This window comes from Acanthisitta chloris, unplaced genomic scaffold, assembly GCF_000695815.1.
Source record: "Acanthisitta chloris isolate BGI_N310 unplaced genomic scaffold, ASM69581v1 scaffold13347, whole genome shotgun sequence".
NCBI lineage: Eukaryota > Metazoa > Chordata > Aves > Passeriformes > Acanthisittidae > Acanthisitta > Acanthisitta chloris.
In genome coordinates this window covers 49332-60039 of record NW_008683391.1, presented here as the reverse complement: position 1 = coordinate 60039, position 10708 = coordinate 49332, and the positions used below count along the sequence as shown (strand labels likewise).

At 40.5% G+C, this 10708-nt stretch overlaps 1 protein-coding gene across 1 annotated transcript in view; it reads left to right on the top strand.

The window, feature by feature from the left end:
• Window positions 1-136: 136 nt before the first annotated feature.
• Window positions 137-10708, top strand: part of POLR3B (polymerase (RNA) III (DNA directed) polypeptide B) — a gene marked incomplete at its 5' end in the record, with an annotated part of 50794 nt that continues 40222 nt past the window's right edge. Inside the window, 6 exons of the mRNA XM_009078922.1 lie at window positions 137-298; window positions 3905-4105; window positions 5221-5383; window positions 6503-6656; window positions 9156-9230; window positions 9920-10018. Of these exons, the coding sequence (XP_009077170.1) occupies window positions 137-298; window positions 3905-4105; window positions 5221-5383; window positions 6503-6656; window positions 9156-9230; window positions 9920-10018 (854 nt within the window). The remainder of the gene's footprint in view (window positions 299-3904; window positions 4106-5220; window positions 5384-6502; window positions 6657-9155; window positions 9231-9919; window positions 10019-10708) is intronic.

The window sequence follows — 10708 nt, the reverse complement described above, 5'->3', positions numbered from 1 at the left end:
AACCCTTAATTTCTATGATTCTATGAAGAAGTATAAAGGTCAAAATATTAAACACGTCTTTCCCCTCCCTTTCTCTACTTCGTACCACTTGGAGAAGTATAATTCTTCCCTTAACCCAGCTGTTTTATATTTCCAGCTTCTTTCTCTTCTGTTTGAAGATTTGTTCAAAAAATTTAACTCTGAACTGAAGAAAATTGCTGACCAGGTGATCCCCAAGCAACGTGCAGCTCAGTTTGACGTGGTGAAGCACATGCGTCAGGACCAGATCACCAATGGCATGGTCAATGCCATCTCCACAGCAAGTGTTTTTATTCTTCTCTTAGTGTATAAAGTTTTTCCACCATATTCAGTGATGGAAATGTGTAAATTTTGTTCTGATGCATCTGCTGGTTTTGGTTGGAAAAGCAAATCTATTTTACATTGTTTATAGGTTAAAATTGCAGAGCTCCATCGTGGGCAGAGCTTTGGGAAGCACTGAAGAATCAGTAATCACCAAGCCACTTTTTATTTCACAGGGATGTTTTAGTGTTTGTGAAAGAATGGTGGAAACAAGCAAATTTAAAATAGTGATCATGTTTGCATTTATCCAACTTCCTGTCTTCTGAGTTCTACTTGACTATGTGGGTTTTTTATTATCTGGATTTAGCTAGGGTCAGGTTACATCATTTGTCCAAAAGATGGTTGAGAAACAGCAGGAAAACATCATGATCAGAAAAAAAAAATCAAACCAAAACCCACAACCTCAATTTCGAGCTCTTTAAGGGCAGTGCCTTTTTATTCTGAAGTTGCTAGTCTGAACAAATTTTCAGCATTAGTACTTCTCTGCTTATGATACTGAACTGTTTCACAGAGAAATCTGCTGTATGTCATAGCATTGAAACAAGTCCTTATAATGAGCCTTTAAAGATTTTTCTTGGTTGGATTTTAACCTGTGTCTGCCTTCTGCCAGAATGGGTGTTTTCATTCGTGCCAGTGTGCAAGAGCAATAGTAGTTACTAACTGTTTTACCTCACACATCTGCAAGAGCAATTTGTGAGGCGGCTCCTGAAATCTAGCTGCTAGCTTGTAAATGGCTTTGAAGTCCATGATTTTTAAAAGAAATGAGATTAGTCTGAAGTATTTTAGGAACTGGTAAAAATTGTGCAACTTGATTTTTCATCTTTGGAGCTCTTGAGGAGGTTTTTCTGCCTAGCATGAAACTGAGACCTTTCTTTGGTTCTTGTAAACAAAATTAACTCCACAAATCACATCCAAACCTACCAACAGTCTGTAACTTACAAATCTGAGTGTTGAAGCTTATCACTATTTAATTTTATGAGTGCCCCAAATGTAGTTAAATCTCTACAGTGCATGTAACCAAAACAATGGACAGATTTGTTTCTCTAAATGCTAGTGCCTTCTTCTAGCTGGTGCCAGTTTTTCCATTTGGACTGACAGAGATAAATCTGCAAACTATTCAGGACATATTCAGTCAAGTCTTCCTTCTTCCTCTGTCTTTGGACTTTTTTTTTCCCTGCCACATAAGCAATTAAACACCATCTGCTCTTAAGCATTGAACATAATTTCTCAGGAACAATGCCCAGTGCATACTATTCAAGAGATTAAGCAAATACCATAAAAATCATTCTTGGAAGTGACAATCTCCAATCTCACCAGAATGCTTCAATGATAGTCTCAAAGAGCGTGGAATAACAGAGCAGATTCATAATTGCACCAGTAGCATGCAAAAGAATTCGTAGCACTGCTGCATCAGTGAGGCTCAGAGGTATTTGCTAGAGGTCTTCTTTTTACCCTGGAAAGTAAAGAAGTGAGGGTAGGTCAGGCAGTAATGCCACAGGCCTGATAGACATTTCAGCCTCTAAGAATCATCTGACACCACTGAGGGAGCAACTTCCTCTTCCTGGGACTTCTCAGTAGGCTATTCTCCACTGGAGGTGCTCTCACAACTGCCCTGGCCTCATTTGAGGTGTGGGGTTTTTTTGAAGGCTTCAGTCTGTCACATCCAAAGCACAAAGAATTTATCATTTTATTTCTTCAGGCAGCATTTTCCCCTCCCTTTTCCTTCAGTCTTTTTTTATTATTTCAGACTCTTCTGGGCAGTGAAGAAGAAACCACATGCTAATATAGATTGCAGATGCAGTAATTTCTAGTGTGAGGGGAAAACTTCTCATTTATTGTAGTTTTCCACTTACCTTCTCATAACTCCCGGTCTTTAAAGACTGAAATGGTCAGTGGATGAAGCCTTCCCAAGAATGTTGAGCAAATGAGCAGGTTTCTTCTGGCTGATTTACCATTGGGCATTATGTCTTCCCAATTTCTATTACAAATTTGAGCCTGTTTGATCTCTCCAGCAGAAGCAAATAGCAAAATCATTTGTGTGGGTGGTGGTTTCATACTGTTCATCACTCAATGGGATTGTACTCTTAGTGAGTAAATAAAGAAACTAAGCAAATCACCCTCTGAAAGGATTTCAGCATAGTATAGTAAGCAAGTTTTAAATTATTTGTTGGTATTGGTGAACTGAGTTTATCAAAAAGGCTGCAGGAATTAGCAGAATCCTTGGGAAAATGTTGTCTTTGGACTGACCAGTAACATGTTGCCTCGGGTAATTTGCTTTATGCTGTATTTTGTATAAATAATGTCAATTCAGCAATGACTTTCTCTTATGTAGGAATTGCGTGGAGACCTCAGAGCAACTTTTCACTACCTGAAGGGCCTGCAAGGGAACTGGAGAGAGACTCTGTGTTAGGAGCTGCAATGATGGGACAAGGGATAATGGGTTCAAACTGAAGGAGGGGAAGTTTAGGTTACATATTCTAAAAACTTTTTTTTCCTGTGAGGGTGGTGAGACACTGGCACAGGTTGCCCAGGGACGTGGTGGCTGCTCCGACCCTGGCAGTGTTCAAGGCCAGGCTGGATGAAGCCTTGAGCAACCTGATCTAGTGAGGAGATGTCCCTGTCCATGGCAGGGGGTTGGGGCTAGATGATCTGTACGGTCCATTCCAACCCCTAAATTCTATGATTTTATGAAATAGTAGTATTTCAGACAGAAACTTGATGGATGCACTGACTCAGGTATGGAGTAGATATCATGAAGACAAAACCTGTAGTGCCAAGTTTCATGATTACAGTAAAGATTATTAAATCTGCTTGGCATGGAATCATAGAATCGTAGAATTTTAGGGGTTGGAATGGACCCTACAGGTCATCTAGTCCCAACCCCCTGCCATGGGCAGGGACACCTCCCACCAGAACAGGTTGTTCAAGGTTTCATCCTGCCTGGCTTTGAACACTGCCAGGGTTGGGGCAGCCACCACGTCTCTGGGCAACATGTGCCAGTGTCTCACCACCCTCACAGAGAAAAAAACTTCTGCCTAATATCTAACCTACATTTCCATCTTTCAATTTGTACCCATTGCCCCTTGTCCTGTCACTGCAGTTCCTGACAAAGAGTCCCTCAAAAAAAAAGACATGGTTGTAGCGTTGCAACCATTGCAAGATGGTTGCAACCATTGCAAAAATGTATTTCACTCAAAATGCCTTTTCCTTTAGTACTCAAAACAATACATAAAACAAGAACAGAAAATAACTTAGCTAAGTTTGAGTATTGATTTGCCTATGAGGGACAGATGAAGAAGAATCTTTGTGTGACTGAATATGTAATAGCAAAAGCATCGTCTTATCTGAAAGAGCAAGTCTTTGGTTTCAGCTTCTTTATGTAATACTTGGGACAGAGAGGCTTTAATTTGGAGTTGCTATGCAGATGGGTAATTAGAAAGTTGTTTTGTGTAACCAGGCAAAGCTCCTCAGATATCTTTCTGTCTAGGTACTGATAAAAGTTGTGTAGTGTTGCAACAGAGATGAACTTGGGTAACTGTTTTGAAACCTTGATTTTATTCTCCAGGGAAATTGGTCTCTGAAGAGATTCAAAATGGACCGCCAAGGTGTGACACAAGTGCTGTCCCGCCTGTCTTACATATCTGCTCTGGGAATGATGACTAGAATCTCTTCTCAGTTTGAAAAGACAAGGAAAGTGAGTGGTCCTCGATCACTGCAACCATCTCAGTGGGGGATGCTCTGCCCATCTGACACTCCTGAAGGAGAGGTGAGGAACTTCTAGTTTGCTTTCAGTATTTCTTGTCCTGAGGAATGGAGACACTGTTTATTTTGAAGCAGATGATCCTCCACGAGAGGAGGAATTCTGAGGAGATTTCTGGAGAGATAATTTATCCTCAACTTGGTAACTCGTGTCTTCTCATGTCCCATCTGTTTACATCCTGGTCCTCCTTACTATGTCATCTTTTTTCTTCTATATGAGTAGACTGTCTTGGAACAGTTCTGAAATCATTTGGCTGTATGAGGCTCAAAGACATGGAGCTTCCCACTTTTGCAGCAGAGTTACTTGCTCTCTTTTGATCAGAGAAGAAAAGGAGGAGTCCTAAACTCTTATCCCTTGGGTCTGTAATAAACATTCTGTTTTGAAGTCACAGCCTCAACCTGCAAATTTTCTGGAGACTTAGTATTGTTACAGAACAGATTTAGTCTTTAGCTTGAGGAAGAAAATCACCTTTGTGTGTTTTACTTTAGACATCATCTAGCTATTTCAACCAAATAGTTGATACTGACAGTCTTTTTTTTTTTTTTTTTTTTGTTAAGTTGGTTGGTTTCCCTTTTTTTCTGAGTGGAAAATACTGCAGGAACTCTGAACTTCCTGGATAAATAACTAGTCAATATGAGCTAGATTCATTAAGCCATTAAGCAGCTGAAATAAAATTGCATTGTGTGAGATACTTGGATGTTTTTCCTTTAAGAATATCAATGCTTGTGTTAGAACATACAGAATATCTGACAAACTGATAAACAAATTGATTTTTGTATTTCTATTATGCTGCTGATATATAACCCTGTATTTCTCTCTTCAAAGCAGAGAGAAATACAGGGTTATACATGGTTGGACAGCTTAGGAACTATGACCTCATCACCTATATTTTTTATTAGTTTGTAAATGCTAAAACATTGCATTTCAGTTGGATACACAAAATTCTTGCTTTCTTCCCTCGAGACTTTCAAGGTAGTAAATTTGTTTCGTTTCTCTCAGTTTATTCTTGGTCTTTTTTTTTTCTGTGTCAGTCATAAATGTGTTTTTGGGAGAAAAAGACATGTATAGTATTAATACTTTGGAATAAAATGGATAAAAGATGTATTTTGTTTGCCTTTTAGGCCTGTGGTTTGGTGAAAAACCTTGCCCTCATGACTCATATCACTACAGATATGGAAGATGGCCCAATTATTAAATTGGCCAGCAACCTTGGAGTTGAAGATGTGAACTTGCTCTGTGGTGAAGAACTTTCATACCCAAATGTGTTTCTCGTTTTCCTCAATGGTATGTTACTTTTTAGCGTTGGCTCTGATTTGTTGCTGATGGAGAGTTAGACTCTAGAAAACCTCCAACAATCCTTGGAGCACAGTCAGCTGCAGATGCTGTTTTCCACATGTCAGTCATTTCCTCTGTAAATATTTTGGTAGGGTTGGGCAGAGTAGACAGGCTGGATGAAGTTGTGTCTTCAGAACTCTGACTGGGAAATTGAAGCTTTTCCAAATTTCAGCCCTATTTTTAAACCCATTTGCATAAATGGGCACAAAAATATGCACTTTCAACCAGATTTATTTGTGTTTTCAGCTTCTTTGTGTTTTCAGACATTGACCAAAGGAGGTGCCATTCCTGAAGTACTTCTAAAAGGAACTACCACTGCTAAATTTGTAATAGCTTCAATTTATACATCCAGATCTTCATTTACAGAAAGTATTTAGTTTTATGTAATCTTTCTGTGTTGTTATATATTTTCATGCATTTTAAATTGCCTTAAAAACAGAAAGGAAACATCGTTTGCAAATTTTGGCTATGTTGCTCTATTTAAAACTACTATAAAGTGACATCTTGCTTTGTGAGTGATTAGAAGTTATACCTGGGAGAACAGGCCTCTCTCCTTTGTTCAGGGAATGATTTGGCACACTTGCTTTGCAAGAGGGGCATGGAGCTCCTGGAGCAGGTCCAGTGGAGGGTAATGAAGATGCTGAAGGGACTGGAGCATCTCAGTGATGAGGAAAGGCTGAGGGAGTCGGGCTTGTTCAGTCTTGTGAAGAGATGACTGAGAGGAACCTCATTAATGTATATAAGTATCTAAAGGGGGAGTGCCAAGATGATGGAGCCAAACTCTGCTCTGTGGTGTAAATCAATAAAGCAAGAGGTAGCAGGCAAAAACTGATGCACAGGAAGTTCCACCTGAATATGAGGAAGAACTTCTTTCCTGTGCAGTCACTGAGCACTGAACAGATTGCACAGAGAGGTCATGGATTCTCCCTCACTGGAGGTATTCCAGAGCCATCTGGACACAATCCCGAGCCATGTGCTCTAGGGTGGCCCTGCCTAAGCAGGGAGATGGGACCAGGTGACCCATTGTGGTCCTTTCCAACCTAACTGATTCTGTGGTTCTGTGAACAGGTAACATCCTGGGTGTGATACGTGACCATCAGAAATTAGTCAACACGTTTCGTATAATGCGTCGAGCAGGTTATATCAACGAGTTTGTTTCCATCTCTACAAATCTGTCTGACAGATGCGTCTACATTTCCTCTGATGGAGGGAGATTGTGCAGGTAAACATCTCATCAGAATAGTCTCACTGCTGAACTTACTGGTTTATGCACTGTAAACACACTGGGCTAAGACTTTCACAAATATAGATTTAAGCAAATCCAGTAGGACATGAGCCTCTCCTTTCTCCTTAAAGAACCCTCATTCAAAAGAGACCTGAAAACATACCATAGAGTCAAGCAGCTTTAAAGAAAACAAAGTCTAAATTAATCCATTTTTTCCATAAACAAAAATCAAAGCAAAATGTTTCTTCTATCTTAAAAAAAAAGGGAGAGTCTAAAATCAATCTGGTTGACAACTGTAGTTGTGTTTAGTGTCCTTGGAGGAACACTTCTGTTCCTTCCTGTGAAGTGAGAAACAGCAGCCACTGGCCTGCTATCCTGTCAGTGTGATGTTACATTTAGCCTGAGAAGATTCCCTTTGTCTTCAAGGGCAAAACTTCTGATGCAAAACTTCCTCAGAAGTGTATTCCTGTTTGTTTACCAAGAAGTTGTGTCTCATAACTTTGGTTTATTTCACTGCTTATGCTTAAGTAGGTGGGAAATTCAGTCAGCCCACAAGGAGGGTCTCTGCCTTGAGATGCTTATGGTCTTTATTAGGCAGAGAGTGCCTGAATAAGTTATGATATTCCCCTGGACTCGATGCTGGTGAAGCCACACCTTGAATCCTGTGCTCAGTTCTGGGCCCCTCAGTTCAGGAGGGATATTGAGGTCCTGGAGGACGTCCAGAGAAGATCAATGAGGCTGGTGAAGGGACTCAAGCACAAGTGCTATGAGCAGAGGCTGAGGGAGCTGGGGTTGTTTAGCTTGGAGAAGAGGAGGCTCAGGGGAGACCTTCTCACCCTCTCCAACTCCCTGACAGGAGGTTGGAGTCAGGTGGGGGTTGGGCTCTTCTCCCAGGCAACCAGCAGGAGGACAAGAGGGCACAGACTCAAGCTCTGCCAGGGCAGGTTTAAGCTGGATATTAGGAAGATATTATTTATGGAGAGAGTAATCAGGCATTGGAATGGGCTGCCCAGGGAGGTGGTGGATTCACCATCCCTGGAGATTTTCAAGATGAGACTGGATGTGGCACTTAATGCCATGGTCTAGTAACCCCAGTAGGGTTGGACTCAATGTTCTTGGAGGTCTTTTTCAATCCGGTTGGTTCTGTGATTCTCTCATGATTCTGTATCACAGAAGAAAGCAAAAAGGAATTGGGTGGCTAAAGTGAAAAACAATAGGACATAACATTTTGAGACAGAAGATCAGGTTGATTCATAGGAGGGCCTAGAGACCCCAGTCAGATTGTGGCAGCACTGTGGTAGGTTAGTTACAAGGAAAACATCTCCAGCCCAAGGAATTAGCCTAAAAAACGAGGCATAAAAGGTGAGCAAAGACGAGATTGGGAGAATCAAAGTAAGTTAATGAATGTATACATATTTCAGCACTGACTAGCTGTGTGCGTGTTTTGTGTGTACTTCAACAGCTGCAGGTGGCATTGCACCTTACTCATTGATTGAATCTCAGGGCATGCTGAGGGTAGGTTGAAGCATCTCGGAGGCTCCAAAGTGCTAAATGCACAAGCCATCAGTTAATCATGCTAGGCTAAGAGAGCCAAGGCAAGGGTGTATTTAGTGGCAGAGAAATCACTTTTCCAGTCAGGGCTAATATCAGTCCTTGTGCAGGTTTGGAGATGCTTCCAGTTTGTAAAATAAAGGCAAGTGAAATCATGGGTATTTCTAGGAGTTTACCACATTTGCTTTGTGGCACCCCTCACCCTGCAATTGTTCAGATACCCCATTAACCATTTGTGAGTGCTTGTTAGTCTCCTAACAGTTATTTAAACTTCAGAGGTGACTCCACAAGTATCTTGTAGCTATTTGCTGCTCTTTATGAAAGCAACTTGTCCAAATAGCAACAGCGCTTGACGTTTCACTCTTGCATGCTGTCCTTTTGTGTCAGTGTTTTTGTGTGCTAAGGAAGCCTTCAGAGATCCATGTGCTGTTGAAATTTATGGATTCATCTGGGATCACCCACAGTAAATCCCTGTACTTTACATCATGTAGGCAGCTACAAAGTGTATTCTTGTGTGTAGACCCTTCAGCACAAACTGCTCTCTCAGTGTTCTGTGAAGTCTCTGCAATAAACATAGTACTTAATGCTATTCTTAGCTTTGTAGATTGGGAAATCTCAAATCTTTTAAAGCCATCCTCAAAATCCTTTGATAAAACTTACAAAGTGTTAGTTTAATTCTTTAAAGGGAGAAAAAACTGACTTCCACTGCAAAACCAAAGCCTCAATTTTTCTGGTACACCTTTTGGCTACTTCATAGACAACAGATCAAAGCAAGATCTGAACAACCACTGATTGTATTTATGTGGCATTAGCAGTTAAAGATGAACAAATATTAAAAGTGGTTTATAAATCAGGTTGTGTATAGCCAGGGTTCTTCCTGTGAGTATAAATTGAGTTACCTGCCTAAGTATTTGCCAAGATAATCCTTTTTTTTTTAAATTGCAGACCTTACATAATTGTCAAGAAGCAAAAACCTGCAGTTACAAACAAGCATATGGAGGAATTGGCTCAGGGATACAGGTACACAATTCAAGTAGACCATATTCATCTTCACTAGGTAAATATTGTGTGGAGATACATCAGTCAGTGAGTATTTCACTATCTTGAGGTTAACTCTTTAGAGGAGGAGTCTCCTGTCTTCTGTAAACTGATAGTGTCCTGGAGATTTTCTGCTTAAAGTCAAATTAAGTCTGGTTATCTTGGTTTGGTACTGCTATGAAGTTTGGTGGTTATACAGGATAAGTGCATCTGGCAGACTCACCTTTCTGCAGGTGAGGCAGTATCATCGTTCTGACAGAAAAATCAAACACTTCGAAGGAGTATCAGCTCGACCACCCTAAACTAAGCACATTTAGAATGAGTTCTGAAAGTCCTTGCGAATTCTTAGTTTGCATCTAAAAGTGTTGAAGTTTAGCTCAGACTAAATTTCACAAAAACTTACCTGATTACCCTTACAGTTGCCCACATTTATAGTGATGCTGAGTACATGCAGGAAGATCTTACTTAGTAAGTAACATTTGTCAGTCAGACTGTGTGAAGCACTAAATGGGCAACAGGATTCACTAAAAACCCATATTTTTAACATGTAACATTCCCAGAACTTTGCATGTAGAAATTTAGCTTCTACACATTACATCCCTTTAATATATGTACTGTATTTGCAGAAATATAAGTCAGAACTTCTAGTGTAACTTTTAATTGATCTGCAGGAATTTTGAAGACTTCTTGCACGAAGGCCTCGTTGAGTATCTAGATGTGAATGAAGAAAATGACTGTAACATTGCACTATATGAAAGCACAATTAATAAGTAAGTATGCATTGAGACTAAGCACTGGTACAGGGAAAACTTTCCTGGATTGACTCTGAATTGTCAACATATAAATACTGTTCCTGTTTTCACCTGTGCACACTGCTCCCTTAGTAGTGGTTGAAGCCACTCCAGATGAAAGCTAAAGAAATCTGTTCATACACATCCTAAATTATCCATGGCATAGTTACAAAAATGGTTTAGGTTTTGGAAGATCTGTTCCTGCTACTAACCCTCAAAAATCTGCAGTATTTAGAGATATCATAGAATCATAGAATTTTAGAGGTTGGAATGGACTTTACAGATCATCTAGACATGGGACAGGGACACCTCCTCACTTGATCAGGTTGCTCAAGGCCTCATCCAGCCTGGCCTTGAACATCATCAGGGTCGGGGCAGCCACCACGTCCCTGGGCAACATGTGCCAGTGTCTCACCACCCTCACAGGAAAAAACGTTTTTCTAGTACCTAAACTAGACTTCCCCTCCTTCAGTTTGAACCGATTATCCCTTGTCCTATCATTGCAGCTCTTAACACAGGGTCCCTCTCCGGCTCCCTTGCAGGCCCTTCAGGTTGTGAAAACTTGCTCTGAGGCCAGCAATGTGAGGGAAAAGAGTAGAAAAGTGGGATTGAGATCTCAGATGATAGTCTGTCTAATCCAGTCTTCTGCAGTAAACCAGAATCAGACAT